Raw genomic sequence first — 22508 nt, 5'->3', positions numbered from 1 at the left:
TAGCCATCAACTTCGGTTCTAAATGGCTAATACTAGGAGTTCAGTCACTCCATCTAGATAGCAACTTGCCAGTTGACTTGATTAGCTCTATTCTCTCTCCTCCTCCATCTTCTCTTTCTCTGAGCTTTCTAGAATACTTGCCTTCTAAACAGATCAAGGTCAAGTTAATCTCCAAAGGAAGCAATGCCTATTGCTTTGGCTGTTTTTTTCTTTTGCCTATAAAAGTTTCTGTAGGAAACTCAGGTCTCCCTGATAAAATTGTGTGTGTTTCCTAATGTAGAGTGGGTGGTAAGAGGGGGCCTCTTAGAAAGTAAGGACTGAAGCTATGCTGATGGAATTCCTGTGTCTGACCAATGGTAGGCTAAGGTGAATGGACTAAAATCTGTCAAATTATAACCTTCTTGAGGGCAGGGTGGGTTTGAGACTCTATGCCTCACAGTATTTAGCACTATGCCTTGCATGTAAGAAATGTTCATTAAATATATTTCAATAATGATTTGTTGATATTGATTAACTTACACTATAGAAACAGTACTATTATCATTGAATTTGTATTACTGGTTGTTTCTCTCTGGGCTTTTCAATAAAGCCTTCTGGCTCTATCTAGCAAGGTCAGCAAAGGCCCAGAAAGAAGTTACAAGTGACAAAACACTTCAGTTTTATGCCCTTTTTAAATCTTTCATGCATGTCAGGAACATTGTATGAAATCCATTGGTGGGAATAATATTCCCCTATTAAAAATGATACATGCAAAGATAACATTACAGCATGGAATCATGTTATAATGTCAAATGATTGATAGATTTAATTCTAGCCCTCCGTATTTTTAAGTGTCTATTATACATGGGGCTCAAAGTGCATGGTACAGACAGATGTATGGCAGTACCTGCCCTCAAGGGGTGTACAATCAAATGAGGAAAATAAAAGTATAAAACAGTACAGCCTGTAGTTGCTTTGAAAAAGTTCACTATTTAGTTCCTCAAAAAAGTGGGGGAGCCCCCATGACTGAGGGTTTGAGCAGACAGCTATTTCTTTCTCTGAATTTGTTGTATGGGAAGGCCAAGAAGAAACTGGCTCTCCTTTTCTCTTGAAAACAGCATAAATCCTATGGATGGGATTACATACTTGCACCATTTCCCAAGACTTCTTTAAGCCATTGAATCTTACCACTGGAATGGGGCCTCAGAAGTTTGTCAGACTTCCCATCTGATGTATAGCCACTGAGGCTGTATTGCTCACAACATGATAGATTACAAATAGCTGAAAACTCTAATACTGTTTGTTTAATCAATGAAGAGAGACCTGGGTTCAGAAGCTGTTTGATCACAGGCTCAAAAACATCACCAAAGGTCATTTCTTTCTGCCTACACTTCCTCCATGTCTGCTTTATTTTCACGTGGCTGGACCTTATGGATGGAAGATGGCTGCCCACAGTCCAGGGGCTCCCCTAGAATATGTCGGTAACATGCCTTCAGTTTAGGGTTGTTGTTTTTTTTAATGAACCTTGATTTTTGTGTAGGTGCAAGTTGCCTCTGAGGTGGTCTTGGAATATGAAACAAACAAAACCTTTCCCAAAAGTCTCCAGCAAGTCGCTCTTTTCATTGGCCCAAATTGTGTCATGCCCATTGCTGATTAATAACTGTAGCAGGGAATGGGACCATGCTGATTTATTTAAGTCGGAATTAAGCTATCTTGCTTATATAGAAACCACATACTCCAGAAAGCAGCCAGGGAAGGGATGTGAACCTAAGAACAGGGTGGGAGCTTAAGGGTGTGTTTACCTAGGTAATGAGTAGATATAGGGGAGACTACCCCAAGATCTGGAACGGGGTCCAGCGTGTAGTCATTGACGTCATGGAAATCCCTACCCACAAGGTGCAACTGTCTTCTCCCGCTGGACAGCTCCGGTTGTAATAAAGTACGGTAACTGCATATTTGCAGGCAATCTACCTCTTTGGTTCCATGTAAGCCTGGGCTCCAATAGCTCCTTCTGGCCATGGTTGTTACCCTTAAGGCACTGGCTGCTTCTTTAACTTATTACTTTGGATGTCTCCTTTCTTCAGTGTTTCTCTTCCCTGACTCTTACGGCACTCACTGACCTAAATGAGTGAAAACATTGGCTGACATTAGAGAAAACATTACTTCCATCGCTGAAACGAAAGGAATTGAGGTTTAGTTATTTTGTCTTCTTTCTATTCCGTTCGGGGATTCTTCATGCCAAGTTCAGAACTTGCACCAAGGTAGTGGCTGTGGACGAAGGGGCTGTTTTGATCATTTCCAAGAAGAACTCGTCCCGCTATGCAGTTTGTTGTCCCCGAATGGGATTCGGGTGGAAAAAGATGATTGTAGACAACGGGGCTTGAGCGAGTGGAGTTATTTTGGAACCTGAACCCCAGGCAGCTTCGAGTGATTTGAGAGAGGTTTTACCCCTTCTGCCTTCAACTCCGCAACAAATTTGACCACCCGCTCCTACTCCAACTGCGGACGGAGTTGGCCGGGTGTCCACCTTCCCCACGTACTCATCTTCTGTGCCCAGAGCTGCGCAGCCTCCCGGGGCTGGAACCTCCCGGCCCCACCAAGCGCGGGTTCCAGCGTCCAATCGCGGCTCGCTCCGGAACGGCAGCCTTTAGGGCTTTGCGTCCTCGGGATGGGTGGCCTGGGACAGCGGATCCAGATGGGCCCGCAGGAGTGTCTCCGCCGCTCCGCGTCGGGCCCGAGGCAGGAGCGGGACCAGCTGGAGGAGGCGCCACGGTGCCTGCCGCCCCGCTGCCGGGGGCCCGGAGGAGGCGTCCTCAGCGGGCGGCCTGGCCCTACTTCACGGGGTGCCTGTGCGCCTCTCCCGCCCCTCCCTGCCAGCCCGACTCCAGCCCGCCTCACCCCACCGCGGGCTTTGTCCACCGACTGAGCCGCCGCCACTCCCTGTTCCCGCGGGCTCCTCCCCGCCCCCTTCCCGCTGGCCCCACTTCCTCCGCGCGGGCGGCGGGAGAGACCGGAGACGAAGGGGTTAAGCTGGGGCTCTTCCCAGCGCGGAGGGATCCGGAGCCGAGCCGAGCGCGGTGCTGAGGCCGCCTCAGCGAAAAAAATGTCCGCCTGAGGAGACCCACAAGTTCTATTCGGGGGGACCGCCAGCCCGCCCCGGGGAGGAAGGGGCGGCTAGGCCTTAAAGCCGCCTCCCCCGCCCGGATCCGAGAGCTCGCGCGGGGCAAAGTGAACCGAGCCGCCGGGCGGTGCAAGGGGAAGCCGGAGCCCGCTCTCCCGGCCAAAGTGAACTTTAATCTGGGTGGTTGGATGCGGAGACGGGGCGGCAGGTAATTGCGGACAGGCAAACGGGAGGGGGACGCCGTGGCGGGGCTGCGGGGCGCAGCCGCGTCCCTGCCGTAGCGGAGGCGTCCCCAGCCTGCGCCCCAACTCCGCGCCCCTTTGTATAGAGCGAACCCGGGGTCCCCTCCAAGTTGGGGAGCGGAGTGGGGGCGGAGGCGAGAGTCGCGGGCGGCGAGGCCCGCGGGCGGCGCGCTCGGCCTGCACGCCCCATTCGGTTCTCGGCTCGGGCTCCAGGGCGCGCGGGAGAGCGGGCTGCTTCGGCCGCCAAGCCAAGCTCATTGTTCCGCTGGTCCGGGGCCGGCCGGGTGGCCGGCCGCAGGCAGGGTAGCAAAAGTGGGAGGAGGTCGAGCCGGGGAGGAGGACGACGGGCGAAAGCAGGACTAGTTGTCGGTGTTTCTGTTTTCTTTTTAAAAACGCCTCTTGGACGCGCGGAGGGTGCTTTGCGACCCCCCCCCTCCCCGGGCCCGCTGGGGACGTCCGGGAGGCGGCGGCCGCAGACGCGGGCCTGCGAGCGGCGCGTTCCCTGCAACTTGTCAGTTCTATTGTTGCCGAGCCAGTGAGTCACTTCACGTCTCCCCTTGCCGCCGCTCCGCTCTCTGGACGCCCAAACGTCCCTCACCCACCCCCCGACACCCCCGCCCCGGCCGGACCCCGCGCACCGAGCTCCGGGCCGCGGCGAGGGGTAGGGGGCGCCGCGGAGGGAAAAGGGACCAGCTCTTTAACTTGGGGGAGCGGCGGTGAGTTGCGGGAGCCGCTGCGTCGCTCCCGGGCCGCGCCGAGGAACGCGTGGATTCACCGACTGGGTGCGGGCTCCCGGCTTTCTCGCCTCCCGGCCCGCGCGGCAAGGGAACGAGTTGGATATTGAGAGTCAGCCCCGCACTCCCGCTCTTCCACCTATCCCCTCTCCATCCCCTCGGTGGTCTCTCGCTGAGCCTGGTCCTTCCTCTACCTTAGGACCTGCTAGAAGTGGCCCAAGATGAATCCTCAGCAGCAGCGCATGGCCGCTATAGGGACCGATAAGGAGCTGAGCGACCTGCTGGACTTCAGTGCGGTATGAGAGCTTTGCGCGGCATATTGGGGTTTATTAAAAAAAAAAAAAAGAAAAAAAAAGAAAAAGAAGGTCGGGGGAAGCGACGTGGAGACTAGGCAGCGTGAACTCCCTTTGCTTTTAGCAGTAGTTCTCAGGGCTGGAGTCCAGCTCCCCCAAGTTGGACACCTGAACTTTGATGTAATGTCTAGACTTGCATATTTAAAACTTTATTGCCAAAGGGGTCATTTGTTTTAACCAGTTAAAGGGAAAACAATGAAATCTTGAGCTTTCGTTGAGTCACCTTCTAACCCTGATGATTATTAGGGGTTTTGAACTTCATATGAAAAAAGAAAATTATTTTTTCTTTAACACTCCTAACCATTTCTCTCCCCAAGGTGTGGTATTTGAAAGATGTCATTTACGAGAAAGCAAGTCAAGGGCTAGAACTTCCAGCCTTTTGAGCTAAATACCTTTATGATACATATATAAATGTGTATGTGTGTATAAATACAGATTTAAAATTTTTTACATGGTAAGTAATTGAATGACTTAAAAGTATCTGCTGAAACCAAAGGGCCTCTGCCCATATTTCCGATGGGAAGTCCTTTATTAACTGCTGTTAGGAGTCAGGACCAGTACCTACTTCATAAAACTTATAATGGACCTTTAGTGTATGTATAGTTTCATTGATTATGATTTTGACTGTGTTAAATTGTAATGTAAATATAATGAGATTAAGTTAGTTACAAATTGAAGATAATGGATAAAAATACACTATTTAAACTTAATAATCTTAAAATCTCTCATTTAAGTGACTGGGTTTGCAGGACAGACTATAACTAGTATTTCCAAGTAGTATTTCGTAATAGTATCACTTAGTGTATTTGCCTACCTGGGCCTGAATGTACACTTCCAATTTTATTTTAACTTCTGACATATAGTAACTAACTAATGACTCTTGGTTCGCAAGGAATCTGGAAGAATTTCAGGACTAACATACTTTTTGGGTTTTTTTGCAGATGTTTTCCCCACCTGTTAATAGTGGGAAAACCAGACCAACAACACTGGGAAGCAGTCAGTTCAGTGGATCAGGTAAGATTGATGTCTAAAATCAGAAACTCATATTTTGGTGTTGTGATGCAGTTTAGTAGAAAAATATAAAGTATTTTGATATCTTTCTTCATGCTATTCTTTAGCATGTTAAAATTATAAATTTTAGCATGTTAAAATTATAAATAAAAGCAAAAAAATTGAAATAAAAACCAACCAAGCCCCAAATATGGGTTGTTGCTGTAAGGATCTGAAATTTGTCTAAGAATTTCAATATAGATTTAAAATTATTTTCTTTTGTATGAATTTTTAAGTTGAGAATTGTCTTGAATACAAGGGATTATATTATGCCTCTATATTTAGAAAAGTACGAGAAGAAAATGCACTATGGTTTGTGTGGCCTTTTTTTTTTAGTGTTTATTTAAATAGGTATTTTTAAATTTTTCAGCATATTAGCATTATTAAACTCTTGGTTCTAAACAATTGGTAAAATATTATTTAATATATGCACATGAAAAGTAGAATTAAGCAATAATTAGTAAGATGTGTATTTTAAAAGATAGCCATTCCTTTCTGCAGCAAATTAACAATTTTGTGGATAGTTATTTAAAATGTTAACAGAATAAAAGTTACAAATAAATGAATAAGAGTTAGATTTATTTTGAAATGACACCCATTAGATGAGTGAATTCTGTCCTACATTCAGGTTACGTTAGGATAATGGTTAGAGTAGCTTAAATTCAATTCCTGTTCCTACACTAGTACTGTTCTCTTTAAATTTACCTTCTATATGTGTACAACTACTGTGTTTCATTAACATTTATCCCATATTTCTTCACTATGCATTTTTTGTTTTTGAATGTATTTAAACTCGTCAGTTAAAAAAATAAACATTCTAGAAGCAAGGTCCATTCTAGTGTACAGAAGATGTAATTTTCTACTTAACTTATATTTGTTTGTTAGCACTCAGACAGATGAAAACAACAAAAGCAAAAACAAAAAACTAAAGCCATGACGGTCTCATCTTAAGACAACCAGCTGTCAAATCTCTGGGCTGAAACTCGGTAATTCCTCTTTGACCGGTACTTTTATTTCCCCTAGCAAAGTGATAGTTACTTCTTAAAATACTGTGGGAACAAAACATCAGAAAGGAAGGTTAAATTAGTAATTATTTTACCACTTTATACCACTTTACATTCAAAAGATACTTCTATTTAAAAAATCATACAATAACTTAATTTACTAAAATTTACTTTTAATGATGAAATTGCAGCTTATGGGGAGAATAGTATGTCGTTTAACATTATAAATTTTAAAAAAGGCACTTTGGATTGTAAATATCCTAAGGCTAATACTATCTTTAATAAGAAGGGTATCATAAAATGTCAGCCAAACCCCAGCCCTTCTCCTGCCTCCTTCCTTTTATTGGCAGTCATTTGAAAATTGTCACTTTTGGAGGAAGGGGAGAACATTATTAGTTAATGTAGAAGAAGGCTGTATTCCCTTTCTTCACTGCTATTTTGAGTATGTCTCAATTTTTGCAACAAAGAATTCATTCTCAAGAACTTTCAAATTTACTTTAATATATAGTAGATGCTTAGTATATTTCATTAATGCATAGTGATATATTGCTGTTTCAGGCTATTAGTTCCAGCTCGAATTGTGGAAAATATTATTAATTGACACTGATATAAAGGACATGGACTTTAGAAACTTGCTGTTAGAAGTAATTTGTTTTTAAAATAAGGGCAGTTTTTTTCACTTTTTAAAATCAAGGTATGATTTTTTCATAGTCTGTGAAATTAAGTATGTGAACTTGGTGTGTATTACAAACATGGCATTGGAGGCCCTTCTCTCTGTGGCTTGCATTATATAAAGAAAAAAATTATTTTTCTATATTGTAGAAGTGGTCATAGTATTTGATTCTTGGGAGTAGGACATTTTTAGTTTTAAAGCTGTTAGACTTGTTATTTACCCATTGAAAGTTTGAATTTAAACACCTGTATTTACTGGATGTAGTAATTTTTATCTGTGTGCTTTGTTTTAAACCTAGAGAAAGAATTTTAAAAGTTGTAACCTTTAATAGTTGTTTCCCTTGGTGGAAGGGAATATGGCATGTGATATTTTATATCAAAGTACGTATACTAGTAGATACGGTTTTCCTCTCGCCATTTCTTATTTTAAAGGAAATGTCTACAAGAAAGTGGTATAGATAGCTACATTATTTTATTTCTATATTTTACTGATATTTGAGTAATCTGTCTTGATATCAAAGGATATGTAATACATCCTAATGCCTGTTTGTTTGCAGCTTATAAGGATCTAAAGATCTGACTTTCCTTCGGAAGAGCTGACTTAAAGATTAGCGTTTTCTTGCCTTTGGAGTATCATTTGTAAAACCCTAAGCCTTTGCCTCATGGAAACTATAATTGTACAGTGTAATTTCCTTTCTTGATTATTTGTCTTGTTCAGGATGATACAACTTCACAGTGGGATTTTTTGAGAAATATAACAATTTTGGGATTTTTTTTAACTGAAGACATACGATACATGCTGAAGTACATGATGTTACTTTTAAAATCTTATTCCTAAAGCAAATCAAGTAACTCATATGATAGCTGACACTTCATCAAAAGTCACTATGGAAAAGATGAATGTGCATTATTTACTATTACTTATTTGTCTTGAGGAGTCAGCTGAAATGCCATTTTTTTCCATCAAGGTGTTGTTATTATTACTATTTTTTTTTTTTGCCTGATAAGCCTGAATTTGTCTGCATGGTTTGATAGAGTCTGTGAGGTGTTCTTAACAGTGACCTTGAGGGAGGTGTTTCTGTAGGAGTTAAAGGTGAGGCACTGTATAAAAGGAAAGCTTGTTGAAAGGATTGACAAAGTGAAAATAGTTTAGATGCTTAAATCCACTGCCCCCTCAGGTTTGAGTATATAGAACTAAATTGTGATATGGGATTTAATTTGTAGTAGTTTAATGTTTATGTGCTATCTGAAAAATTAGCTTTGTTAGTTTTTGAATCCAAGTAATAGGAGATGTTGGGAGGGAGTGGGATATGTTATGTGAGCCATACTGGTTCTTTGTCTCTGATATTTATATCTATATCTAGAAAGTTATTTTAACTAGCAAGTAAAACTTTACTTTTCCTATTTCAAATCAGACTTTTGTAACAGTTCTTGCCCAAGATTTTTGAAAACAATTGTAAGAACTGTTTTTTGGCTCTTAAAATTTTTAAAAAGATTTTTTAAATTTATTTTTAGAGAGAGGGAGGGAGAAAGACAGGGAGAGAAACATTGATGTAAGAGAAAAATATCAATTGGTTGCCTGTCGTATGTGCCCCAACCAGGGACTTGTCCGGCAACCCAGGCGTGTGCCTTGACCAGGAATTGAACTGGCTACCTTTTGCTTTGCAGAAAGACGCCCAACCAATTGAGCCACAAAGATCAGAGCTAGCTCTTGGATTTTAAAAGGTGTACAGTTTTTCATTCTTCAGATACTAATCAATTTTTGGAGGGAGAAATTTTAAAAATAAATTCTCATTAAATTGCTCTTGAGTAATTTTTAAAATGGAATTAACTTTCTTGTAGTTTCATATTCAGTTGTAAGAAACAATACAGAGATCCCATGTACACTTACCAAGTTTCTCACAATGGTAACAACTTGCAACACTGTAGTACAATATTACAAGCTAGGTTGGTGATAGTGATAGAGTCAAGATACAAAAACAGTTCCATCACCACAAGGATTCCTGGTGTTTCCCTTTTATAACTGCTTCTACTTCTAAAGTCTATGAGAAGATTGCTAAATACCTACTCACCATGTTAAACATAGAATTAGCTTTTCAAATTGCCTGCACCATTAATTTGAAAATACAAAAAAAATCAAGAAAACAACCCAAAATTTACCAATGTAACATGTAATATAAGTAGAAATGGTAATTTAAAATAGGGTAGAAACTAGGTTTGGTCTTTATATGTAAGATCTTTTAAGGTTATGAGTAGGGTGTGGTTTGTATTGTGTATCTTAACAGTGTTGAAATTGATAATAAATGTAATGTATAGTAATACACACTTGTTCAAATTTAGTGCTGTTATTTGGGTAACCAATCCATGTTAAACATTTGCTTCCAGCAAATTGTAGAGGTGAGTGGAGTAACTGCAGTGAGCAAGCATGTGAGGGAAAATACAGTATTTTAGGATAAATATTGTCTGCTGTTAAGTGGCTCATTTAAGGTAAAAGTTAAGTAGTAAATAAGTCTTTAGAGAAGATCTGTATATGAAAATAAAAACTGGGAAAATAGGATAATTAGAGATAAGATTATAATCATTAATACTATGTACTTTTGAGAAGTTCTTTTAGCGTTCCTTTAAGTAGTTATTGGCTGATAAGGGATTTGAAAAACAGTTTGATTAGATCACAGTATTTTAGAGTTTATTATATACAGTGTGGCTTACCTATAATTACTTTTTTCTATTTTCGTTAACAATTTAGACACAAGTTCAACTTTCTCTTTTAGGCTACTATCCTTTATATATCTTTGTGTTTTTGAGTTTTTAAATAATCCCCTTGGAATAGGAAGATAAAGATGAAGATCCTGAACCTTAAATATAAACACAATTGTTTTCACACTTTAGATTTAATGGAGTCATTTAGAATAACCTCTTATGAAAGCCAGCTAGTCTCTCTGTTCTTGAACAATTGGTAATCATGCCTGGAATGTCACTGCCTACTTAGTGTTGTCAGACTTGGATAACCGTTGCTGTAAGGGAGTAAAGTAACACTATTAGAGTCTTCTGAAAAAAAAAAAAAAATAAGGACTATTTCTGGACAGTATGTGGAATACATTTAAAAAAATATTTGATAAGACTGCTCTTGGATATCACTTGTATATGTTTTTTGGAGAGGGATGTTGAAAACACAAAACATGCTTTTGCACTTAGGGAATAAAATGAGAGGATTAATATTTAAATATCAGTTCAACAGACTAATGAATGACTTGCTGCTTTTTTAAATAGTTGAGTCATATTAATCTCAGGTTTATCAGTTAACTGCATATTTAGTATCTACTTTGTGTAGCTTGCTATTCTAGCAGCTTTTGGGAAGATGGAAAATAGAGAAGGACATACAGAACAGAAAAAGTGGAAGCATTTTCATTATCTAGATGGAGAGATAAAAATGTAAATTGTGAGATAAACTTTTGTAACATAAAAATGTCAACATCTGTGCATTAATGTAGTTTAAGTTGAGTCAATAAGAATACAGATGTGCTGAGGAGTCAAGGAGCTGACCTAAGGAAAACGCATAGATGTTCAATTTAGAGTTCACTTTTGAAGGTATGGAAAATAAATAAGGGAAGAGAAGAACTGGTCTCCTACATGGAAAGAGACAACATAGCATGAAAAGAGACTCCAAAATGGGAATTTGGCTTGCTCCAAGGGTCTGTAACTTTCAGGGACAGAGAAGCTGGTTTTTATTGATCGCCATTCCTGTGTCCCTAGAGGAGCTCATAGTTACATACTATTATCTGGAGCCTGACTACATAGGTTCTAATCCAATAATTGCCCCTTAATAGCTGGGTGATCTTGGGTAAATAACTTAACCTCTCTGTGCTTCTGTTTCTTAATCTGTAAAATTAAACTAATAATAGTAGCTCTCCTCATTGAGTTGTTATGAATGTTGAATGAGTTCATACAGATAAAGTTCTAAGAGCCGTGTCTGGCACATAGTGAGGTTGTGGTGGAGTGGATTGTTAGTGTTGAGACAATAGAATAAGGAAAGCATTTATTTACTCAGGAGGCTTTTGTGTTAATCTAGATGTGAGCTGGTGAAAGTTTGAACTTGCTGTTAGTTTAGGAGGTAGAAAGGAAAAATACCAGAAGAAAGGAACTGACAGATTTGGAAGATCGGATTTAATGTAGGCAACAGAAATGACCCAAGGTTGCAGTTCTGGCACAATTGGAGGATGGTAGTGCTACAGAAAGTAAAGATGCTGAATTGCTTTGAGCATTTTAAAATTCGCACGACCTGGGACTTTTCTGGTTAATTTGAGGAATTTATTACAGAAGAGTGCAGAGGTGAGTTAAATAAGGATGTTGATTTTTTTTAAACAGCTCTTTTCTGCTTATAAAATTAATAGATAGTTATTATTGAAAAGAAAATTGGGGAACAGAAGAAGCAACAAGGGAGGAAAAAACACCCATTATTTTACTATCCCGGGAAAATTGTTTCCTTTTAGTTTTTTTTTCCTGTTAGCCCCATGTTCTCTAAATTGAGAACTTAATGTTTTATTTTAGGTCCTGCTTTTAAATTTCACTTAATATTATGAGTATTTTCTTATGTTCTTAAAGATTCTTTATAAACTTGGTTTAAAGTTGTTGTATGATAGCCCTGGCTGGTGTGGCCTTGTTGGTTGGGGCATTGTCTCATAAACCGAAAGGTCATGGGTCTGATTCCTGGTCAGGACACATACCTGGGTTGTGGGTTCAGACCCTAATTGAGGCGCATGCAGGAGTGCAGGGACAGATTGATGTTTTTCTCCCACATCGGTGTTTTCTCTCCTTTTCTTTCCTTCCCTTTTCTCTAAAGTCCTTGGGTGAGGATTATTATTATTTTTTTTAGAAAAAAAATTGTATGATCTGCGGAATGGATATAGCATAACTTATCAAATCAGTTCTCTTACTGTGTGACGTTTAGGAGATTTATTAATTTGCTTTTTGTTAAAAAAATGTAATGAATACCTTTTCGCACGTACACATTGTTATCCACACTTTGATTTAATTTGGATAGGAAATGTACAGATTTTGTTTTTCTGTGCCAAGTTAAAATTAAAGCTAAGTGAGTGAATGAATACCCTTAGGGAAATGAACTCAGGGAGATAAATTATTAGGCTAAGGATTGATGTTAATAGTGGAGTTAGATATATAAAATTAGTGGCTTTGGTTGATTAATGTAAAATACAAATTCTTATTAGTGTATGAGTGGAGTATGTGATGACGTTTGGTATAGATTTATATACAAATGGGTTGTGCGTGACTGGAGGGAATTCTTGTCCTTCTTCGACTTGTGTTTATTGAAATGGAGTGGAATCTAATTGGAGTCTGTCAGTGAGAGAGCATTTGAATTCTTGACTTTTTATAAGAGAGGTAGTATAGTGTATTGGGAAGGATTGGGCTTAGAAGACAGACAACTGGATTGGAATCATTACTTTGTGACTTGCGAGCTAGGTGGCACCCTCTTAAGTAATATTAATGATAATATTAATTATAACCAATATTGTAGTCAGTGTTTATTAAACTGCTGTTATATGTTAGGCACTATGCTAAGCAATTTACAGGCATCATTTCATTTTACTTTGGGTAAAATGAGATGTTTACTGGTTGAGGTGGGTGTGGAAATACTGCCACTGGGGCAACATATCAATGTTTCTTTTTAGTGCCATAAAATTATATATATTGTTAAAAATCTAAAAAGTCAGGCAGAAGAGTAGTTTTGAAAGGTCATCAGGTATCTTAGAACCTTACCTTTTATTTTTGTAGTCTACTTCTTCTTAATACTGTTATTTTGTAGACAAGATACTGTATAGTGCAGAACAATGAGCAGAAATGTGTATACCTTTTGAAAAGCCTCTTCTATGCTTAGGCATCACCACTTGGATGTTGTGTTTTCTCCATATTCTCTCATCAGCTACTTGAAATTCTTTCTGGAATGAGATGTAGTTTCAGTAAATAAATAAAAATTATGTGACGTGAGAGGACAGAATAGTTGGGAGACAGGTTGGAAAGAATGTTAAGAGTCTCTAGGTAGAGCTTCTCCACTTTTTTCTTAACGGTAAAGGAGAAGGAACATAAACTCCCCTGGTAGCCCAAAGCAACACATTGCAGGTGAGCAGAAGAAATCTTAAAAATTCATGTCATTTTTCTTTCCACTCCTTAACACAAAGGTATTTGTTGTAATGTAAATATATTTTAAGTAATTGCTGAGTAACACTGAAGTTCTAGTGAGATGCATTATGTTAGCTCCTTCCTCCTGCTTTGATTTGTATTTTTGGTGTTAAGGGCCAAAGTGCACTGGGATGCAGGCCTATCTATCTTTTCCTTAAGTGAGAAGCCCAACTCTGAAGCATATATTTTTTAAAAAGATTTTATTTATTTATTTTTAGGGAGAAGGAAAGGAAGGGAGAAAGAGAGGGAGAGAAGCACCAGTGTGCCAGAGAAACATCGATTGGTTGCCTCTCATGTGCCCCCAAAAGGAGGCATGGTTCATAACCTAGGCATGTGTCCTGACTGGGAATCAAACTGGCGACCTTCTGATTTGCAGGATGCCGCCCAACCTGCTGTACCACACTGGTCAGGACAGCATATTCTTTAGGTGTCCTTATTGTTGGATCTTTTCTCCCCACAGAAGTCTATGGAATGGGATCATTATATTAAGGAGAAAAATGGTTTTGGTTGTAAGGAAATTATTACTCTATAAACTGAAGTGCAGAGGTCATTTGAACCTCTGTTTTCTATTTACAGGTAGATCATCCTGTAATTTCTTAACATACCCATGATTTGAGGAGAAAATGTGTATTTTTATAGGGAGAGATTTGGTGGAGGTTTTTTGTTTGTTTTGTTCCATGCTTAAAATGTGTTTTTATAAAGACAGTGGTGAGTCATCCAAGCTACTGTAAGCTGACTGGGGACTTAAAGATCACATTTAAATATTATACGGAAATTAAAACAGATTAAAGATTGGTTACTAATTTTTATTGTGTTGGGAAGTGACTAAAGGATGAAACCTTCAAATACAATAATAGAACAATTTAAGTTGCAAGACAGAAAAATACCACTTTTTTTAAACATCCACACTACTATACCTTAACATATTTTTGATTATTAAAAATGGAGAAAGTTTGCGTAAGATGTTATTTTGTCAGATCTGTTTTAGGTGTTAGGAAGGTGCCTGAATTTGAACTGAGGGAGTCTTTGAATTTGAAGGATTATTCCAATTACCTAAAGGAACTAGAGGGAGCCTTTCTCAACAGATGTTGGTTTATTTTTTTCTGGTGGTTTTGCCATTGAGCCATTGTGAGGCTTAAAATGAGCAGGATCAATTCATGATTACTGTACTGCAACTTCATTGGTGGTTAATGTTGAGAACACAGGTTAAACTTAATATGATCATGCAACTGCAATCAATGAGCAAATGTGCTTCTGTTCTCAGCAAGACAAGTAGTGTTGGCACCACAGGGATCCCCTCCTAGGGGAGAATTACACTCATCAAGCTTCTTAGTCTTTGAGGCATTTGTTGTTGTTTTGAGATTTTTGGGGATAAATAAAAGTATGCTATGTCACTAGAGAGGAAAAAAATGCTAGGCTCACTTTGAGCTTATGGCAGAAGCATGATTTGGCCACAAGTTAGAGAATTTGAGGTTTTATGGGCACTCATGGGACCATGGGTGAAAATCTTTTGAGTTCTAGTTAGCAGGTCCTCTCAGTTTTTTGCTATTGGAAGCCCTGCTATATCCAGCTGACTTTGTCATCTGTCAGAGTCCCATTGCCTGTCTGCTTGGTGTTGACATGTTAAGGTTTTGGAAAATGTTTTTCATTGTTAGTCCCAATTTGGAATAAAGTTAAAGGGGAAAGTTTTTAGATGTTTAATCTCGGTGGAAACTTACAGCCGGCTTGAATTGATTATGCCTCTCCAACTAGGCAAGTACTGTAATCAGACCCATTTCAAGATTACACTAAATATCCTACCTGTCTCTTAGCTAAGCATCGGCTAATTCTTTTGTTCCAGGAGGTAGCATAGTTTATTCATTATATGACAAGACCACCTTTTATCTGCCAAAAAGCCACAATCCCTGATATGCAACTTTGAAATCCAAAAAGGTCAGAATCAAAATTTTTCTTTTAAATTCAGGATAAACTCTTTTCATGGCAAAATCTGATCTTATTTGAAGGGAGGCCATTGACATTCTCAATTTCCCTGGTTACTGTATGGTTACCAGGTGCTGGGGATGATTTGTAACATATGGTATATATAGAACTCTATATTTCTTTTCTAAAATCTGAAAAACTGGATTCTAAAAGCCACCTGGCCCCACTGATTTCTGAAAAGGTATTATAAACCTTCCTCTTTGTTTGTGCCTCCCAGGTATTATTTTCAACTCAAAATAAGTAGTTCTTTTTTGGATTAAAAATCCATATTAGAGATTTTATTACTTTCAATACAGAATAAAATTGTGGACTTGTTAATATAAAGGAAAATCTTTTTGGAATGTAGGTTTTTTTAGGCTGAGGTTTGTGCCTTGAATACTTTGTCTAACACACTGATTTAGGGAATCAATTTCTATTTTGAGGAGGGACAAGATTTTTCATCTTTTTGGCCAAGGAGTGTACTGATAGTTCCCTGGTGAGTTTGCATGGACATTTTTAGGGCGGTAACAGGAGATACATTGATACACATGTATAAAACCAAATGAAAATTACTTATACACACATACACACAGGTAGCATTATATGATCATCTCTAAAAGGAAGCCTCAGTCTTGATTATACACAGTTTTAACTGCTGCTTGAGAGCAAACAGAAAAGAGAACCCTACCAAGCCATCTTCATGAAGGAAAAAGTTAAAAATATGGTTCCGTGGGGACAAACAACAAAACCAGTGTTTGGTAATTTTATTCTGTCTTTTTATATTGGTTAAAAGTTTTCATAGATTAGTAGCATAATGTTTATTCCTGCAGTATACTCAGTAAGAACAAATTGTGATTTTAATGAGTGTATGGAAATTCCCTCAGGAGTCTGTCATTGGCTTCTTAGTCCCACTGCTGTTTAATATAAGCCATGAAAGTAACAATGAAGTGTAGTGAAATAAATTGCTTTGTTGTGTTTCTGTTTTGAGAGGCAGGCCAGTTGGCCATTCTGATTTTTCTGGTTGCCTTGCAACCAGTTCCCTGTATTGTTCTCCTAGTGTTACTGTCTCAAAAACTGTGATACAATGTTGAAAGTTAAATTCATTTTAAAGTTTGTAGGAGTTTAAGATGCTCTGCTATAGGAGCGCAAAATAGGCCATTCAGCCAGGGTCTCTCTTTCTTTCATAGTTACACTCGTATAGCCTCTTTTGTCAAGTTTAAAGAGTAGTGCCACAATTAGTAGACTCTGAGTTTGACTCTGGAGGCTTGCTAAACTAATTGTGTAGCAGTAGGACTTTGCCCAGTGAATGATTGGGGGAAGAGGAGGAGTCAAACTTTAAAAACACCAGTAATGATAAAAGTACTTAATAAATATTTACCTACACATTATTTACTTCATAGTTCTTGTAGGAAGTTGTAACTGTTCATTTTACAGAGGAAATAGAAAAATCAACAGTGATACACATTTCCCTGTGGTTTCTTATTGCCCCTCAAAAGCAGCAAACTGATCAGTTGTAGTTGCACCTGCACTGATACCAATCTACACCAGGGCATGGTTTGTCTTGAGGAGGAATTTAATATCTGTACAAATCTTTAAAATTTGTTGTTCTAACAGGAGGTTAAAATGGTATAATGCTGATATTCTTCTAACGAAAGAGCATCAAGATTTTTTATTAAAAAGAAAACGGAATTATCAAAAGCCTCCATAAAATAAAACTTTTTTTTTAGTATTGCAAGATATTAAATATAAACAACTACAACCTGAAATGTCTTTAGGAGAGTGTAGTTTTTTTTGTGTGTGGTCTTCTCTTACTCTTCAGCTGTCATCAGAATTTGTGCCTTGGGAAGAAGATGAAATTTAATAGATGTGTAAGATATTAGAATATTCATATCTATTATTTAGTTGAGGCCATAGAAAAGAATGGTTGCTTCATAGTCTGGAAAATTCTTTATTTTCACTTCTGCTTTTCAAAGATTTACTGTTTATTTAGATATAAAGGCAAGTAAAAGCAGATGGAAAATAGTTATTCCAAAGGTAGTTTAAAAATGTTATTAAATGTACATTAGAGATTTTAATGGAAGTTGTTAAAGTACCATTTTGGCAACAGAACTTTCAGTGCATTAAAATGAAAAGATTTATGCTAACTTTATAGTATTGAGAGGGTGTTGATTATTCCATTTTGTTTTTTCATTTATTTAAATACATTTAATTTCATTATGTTAAAGAGCATCTGTAAGTATTAGAGCTCTTACTAACACATTGTTTTATTTTATTGGTCTATGTAGAATGGTTTGTTTATAGATAATGACACATTGTAGTATAGTGGAAAGAGGAGGGGGTTAGGAGTCACAAAGTTTTGGTTCAGTGTTGGCTTTATCATTTACTAGATTTATGATTCTAGAGCAGTATGCTAATTTCTCTGAATCTTGTTTATCTTATGTCTAAAATGAGGAGAATAAAAATACTGCCTTAAGAGGTTGTGATAGAGATCAGGGTAAGCAATTTTTAAGGAAATTCTTACTAAAATGTGGAGATTTGTGGTTCTGCACAAGTATTAGTTGGCTTATTATGTTGAGTTGCATAGCAACTTCTGAAGGAATTCTAAGCTTACAAATATATATATATGGAGAAAGTGACTTCATGCAAATCTCATACATTTCAGTTACATATAGTTATTGAAGATTAAGTCAGATGATTGAGAGGGATGAAGACCTAAGGGACTCCTTTACTGTAGGTAACCCTTGAAACCTTAGGATTCTTCAGGTTTTTTCTCTTTTTGGTTAGATGGGGAAAGTTAAAGCAATACAGTAAAGGGAATTGTCACACATATTCTTTGTTAGAACTCTAGTTATATCCCAAACCGTATAGCCCCCAAATTAGGACCCTTGAGTCCTTTATTTTCTGCTTAGTTGTTTTAAATGCTTGTTGAAGATCTGTTGTAGTGACAAGGTTAAACTCAGGCTTAAGTAGATGCAATAGACAGTTCTTAGGAATAGTTTGCTTTTGCTTTGTTTGATAAGCAAGTAATCTGAACAAAATTTTAGTCATCCTTTTAGTCAGTAAGTCATCCTTTTAAAGATTTAAAAACTATAGGTTGTGTCCTTACTTCTGAGTGAAGATGAGAAGGTACAGGGATGAAGATGGGAAATGCAAGGGGAACTCACATCTGCTGTACAGGCAAGGAGGGCTGATTTAGTCTTATACATAAATGGCAAGGCATCAGGGCGTAGGACTGTCTGCTGGTGCCACTGTTTTTGGATTCTTTGTGATTAGAGAAGATGAGAACTTCCCCACATTCCCAGGTTGCCCCTTTCCATATAGTGTCCGTCTGGGTATATAAAACACTTGGCACACCTTTTATTTGAAAATACTGGGTTTTTCCCTCACTCTTTGCATGTTTATGGGATTGTATTATTAAGAGGTTTCCCCTTTATTTTAAAGAAGGAAATCAGCAAATCCAAATTTTGTGAAACCTGTGACTTTGATTGGGGCCTGTGGACTTGTGGGCTTCGTATGACTTGTGGACTTGTGAGCTATTTGCTGATTGTTCTTCAGGATAAGACAGTGACAGGGTTTGGGCGAGAAGGGTTATAGCATGATTTGGCACTCACTCTGGAGCCTTCTGTCTCTGGGTTTCCCATTGTAATAATACCTAATGCTTTCTTGAAAGATTTGTATTAAATTTCAATGATGTGAGAGTAGGTGGTAGGTGAGACAGCAAAACTAAGGACCTTGGGGATGGATAGAGAGTGTTCATGAATATAACTTTTAAGGACCCTGGGGCCAGGTGAAGTAGGTAGGTAATTGATGACTTCTGCATTCCTGCTGCCCTCTCTGTAATTAGTTACTTCACTGTTAGACATTGTAATAGTCTCCTTACTTGGACTCCTTACTGCCAGTTGTACTATCTGTTTTAGTATGCTCAGGCTGCCATTAGAAAATACTGCAGAGGGGGTGGCTTTAACAAGAGCAGTTTGTTTTCTAACAGTTCTGGAGGCTGGTTGGATTCTGATGCTGATTCTTCCTGGTCTACATTTGGTAGCTGCCCTCTTGCTGTGTTCTCACATAGTGTTTCCTCAGTGTGTCAGCTAGAGCAGGTGAGGGGAGAGAGAATTCTTTGGTATCTCTTCTTATAAGGGCACTAATCCCTTCACAGCCCCATTCTTATGACCTCCTCTAAGCCTAATTATTTCCCAAAGGCCTCACCTTAAATTCTGGCTTCAATAGATACATTTTGGGGGAACATAAACATTTAGTCCATAACACAATCCTCCTCATACTTTAAAACATCTTCCTCCTGTGATTTGTCTATAGTCTACATTTGTTCCCTCTTGGCTGTCAAAATAATCAGAAATCTCACCTTGGTATTTAAATTCTTAAATAATCTGATAGGAATTTACATTATCCTATCTTACACTCACTAATTCCCACTGAATGGTATGATTCAGTCACATTGGTGTTTTTACAGGGCCTTCTATCTCTATTCTTTCCTCCCAAACTGGAATACCTTCTTGCTAATCTTGTGCCATTTGAATCCCCATCATTTATGAAATCTTTTCCAGCCATTTCATAATTTTGAAAAAATGTGGCTTCCAGATATTTTAAGGACTCTTGAGTAAAGGAAAGTATGAGTTCTTTTTTGCTCTTGAAGGCAAAGGTAAGGTCAATATGGTAGATAGTGAGTACAACCAGTTATTGTAGCCTCGTAAGTTTAAAATAAGACTGAAGCCTACTTCTGATGAATATTGAACAAAGGATTTCTATTTGTAGGAGTTCTACTGTGTGACAGCTCTGAGTTCTTTTTAACTCTAAAATTCTTGAGAATACTTTCATCTTTTAAAAAATTACATGCATATTAGCGAGATTACAGCTCACTAAAAGCAGAGATAGTGTTTTGAACTTTTTTTTCTGCAAAGTACTCTACTTAAGGTCAACAAACACCTTATGTTTGACTGTTTTTAGGTTTGGGGATGTATGATAGGTTCGTGGAAAGAAAGATTAAATTCTTTAAATTAAATTGCCTAGATTAAATTTCCTAAATGGCATTTATCTTTTCTAGCATCAGGTGCATGGTGAGGCTTTCAGGAAGTGCTGAACTTGTGTGGATTAACTGACTGGAGACCTGAGGTGTTCATTTATTGGAATAAGTAAATTCTGTTTTCTTAGTTCTTCTGAAAAGATCTTAGCTGATCCAGGGCCCCACATTTAAACATCAAGGATGAATAAGAAGTGGCCAAGTGGTTAAAGCCATTGAGGTTGTATGTGAATACAGCTGCCTCTACTGAACCACAGCCAGCCCTGGCTCTGAAAAGCAAAGAGAAGTGATACTTCATAGTTTTCTTTTCACAGGGCGTGTGTTACTTTTGTTCTTTATAATGTTAGATTGTGGGGAAAGTGGCTTGTCTGATTCTGGGATTGCGTGGGTAGAGGAGCTCTGATGTACAGGGCCATAGGAACCATTTTACCACAGTCTGGATATCAGTAGGTGGCCAAAACCTTGCAAGTGCTACCTTCCCTAAAACAACCCTGTTTTTTTGCCAGTTGGATTGAGCCGTGGAAGAGAGATTTTATGATTTAGCATTAGAGTAGATGTCGGGAAGCATCTATTAAAAGCAGAAGAAGGTGGTCTTATTTAGATGGAACTGAGTCCATTTACCTGCTTCATTTGTGATAGAAAGGTGAACTACCATCTTTCACTTAATACTTCTAAATTATCTTCAGTTTTGGGGGCCAAAGCTGCTTTTGCTGACTTTATTAAAAAAAGGTTGGCTTTTTTTTTTCAAAGCTAAGCTGCAGTTCTAGACATGATATTTTTGTCTATCATTTATTTATTTATTCAGCTGCATCATTTATTTATTCACTCACTTAACTAGGAATTGAGTTGACCACTGTGATGTAATTTGGAGCTAAAATGTTATCCTAGTATGTGAAATTTGGAAAAATCTTGTTTTAAGGAAAACATTAGAAGGTTAAGGAGTTTTGTCAGGATTGATCTCTGACTGTATCAAGCTAGAGATGTGATCTGGATGATAAAGATGATAAAAATTCTCATCTCAGTGATCTACAAAAATTCTGCAGTTGTAAGCTTCTCACTGACTTAAGGCAACTTTATTTGAGCTATTAGCTACTTAACTATTCTTTTATATGTATCAGTTCTCATATAGCTTACCTATGAAATGAGTAGAATACATTTTCTTGTGTAGTCTGTCGAGTGGATTTTTATTTCAAACAGTAACGTTAATTGCTTGTAAAACCTGCAGATTTCTGAGATGCCACCTTTATTATAGACTTACGGTTGATTTTAGTTCTCTGAAAGTGTCCATTTTCTCCCTGTGAAAGGAGCAGGTTTGCATATATATATTTTGTGAGTCTAAAATGAGAGAATTGGTATTTTTATTACATGAATGAAGGCTTTGTATTTTTGAATTCTGTGAAACAAAGCTGTGTTTGTAAACACATTTCAAAACTATAAATGACAGTTTTTGGTGAAGATGTTAACTGAATAGCAAGAAAGTTCAAAATAAATGAGCTTTTGTTAACATTTAATAATAATCTAACTGTTTTCATTGACTGTCTCATTGATATTTAAAGAGTACCTTGATTTTTAGAACTTTTTATATTGAGAATAATCCTCAGATTGTGTTGTGGTAGGAAAATATTTTCTTGCTATCCAGTGCCCTATACTAGTTTGGGTTTTTCAACTATTGTCTTGGTTTAGAAGAATGTATCATACGCAGTGTATTTCAGTGTAAAAATAGTCTTGGGAAACTCTAGGAAAATATTTGTTTAATGCTCTAATGTGAGATGAACTAGTTGATGTGGTTGGTATTAGACCAATAACAGAAATATTTTGGTTTGGCTCAGCTGGTTTGGATGTAAATAAATGGTGTAAAAGTTCTCAGGCAAAATCTAAAATGAGTCTTCAGATTTATAAAATAAAGTTGTTAATTTTACATTCCCCTCCAATTCCTTCTTTCTTCAAAGCCTATTGTTGGTGTTCTAATGAAGTTGTGTGTTCAGATATGGAAGTATTATTTCCAGAGGAAGTGTATTATATCTCTTTGTAGTGTGGTTTTCACTAACTCCCAAGGTGATGCAGGAGGGAGGTGTTAAATTTTATTCTTTTAAATATTTTATTTATTTATTTTTAGAGAGAGGAAAGGAGGGAGAAAAAGAGGGAGAGAAACATTGGTGTGAGA

The 22508-nt window shown here is 38.2% G+C and overlaps 1 protein-coding gene across 4 annotated transcripts in view; it reads left to right on the top strand.

The window, feature by feature from the left end:
- Positions 1–3037: 3037 nt before the first annotated feature.
- TCF12 (transcription factor 12) overlaps positions 3038–22508 on the top strand; it is a 351976-nt gene continuing 332505 nt past the window's right edge. For all 4 annotated transcript variants that reach the window (XM_054565372.1, XM_054565371.1, XM_054565370.1 and 1 more), the window contains exons 1-3: positions 3038–3308; positions 4276–4372; positions 5371–5443. In XM_054565372.1, the coding sequence (XP_054421347.1) occupies positions 4298–4372; positions 5371–5443 (148 nt within the window). In that variant the 5' untranslated portion in view covers positions 3038–3308; positions 4276–4297. The remainder of the gene's footprint in view (positions 3309–4275; positions 4373–5370; positions 5444–22508) is intronic.

This window comes from Pteronotus mesoamericanus, unplaced genomic scaffold (genome assembly GCF_021234165.1).
Source record: "Pteronotus mesoamericanus isolate MK-2021 breed Mesoamerican mustached bat unplaced genomic scaffold, CSHL_Meso_final contig_164, whole genome shotgun sequence".
Lineage (NCBI taxonomy): Eukaryota > Metazoa > Chordata > Mammalia > Chiroptera > Mormoopidae > Pteronotus > Pteronotus mesoamericanus.
Note: the sequence above shows the minus strand (reverse complement) of the source record. Positions and strands in the feature narration are given on the sequence as shown.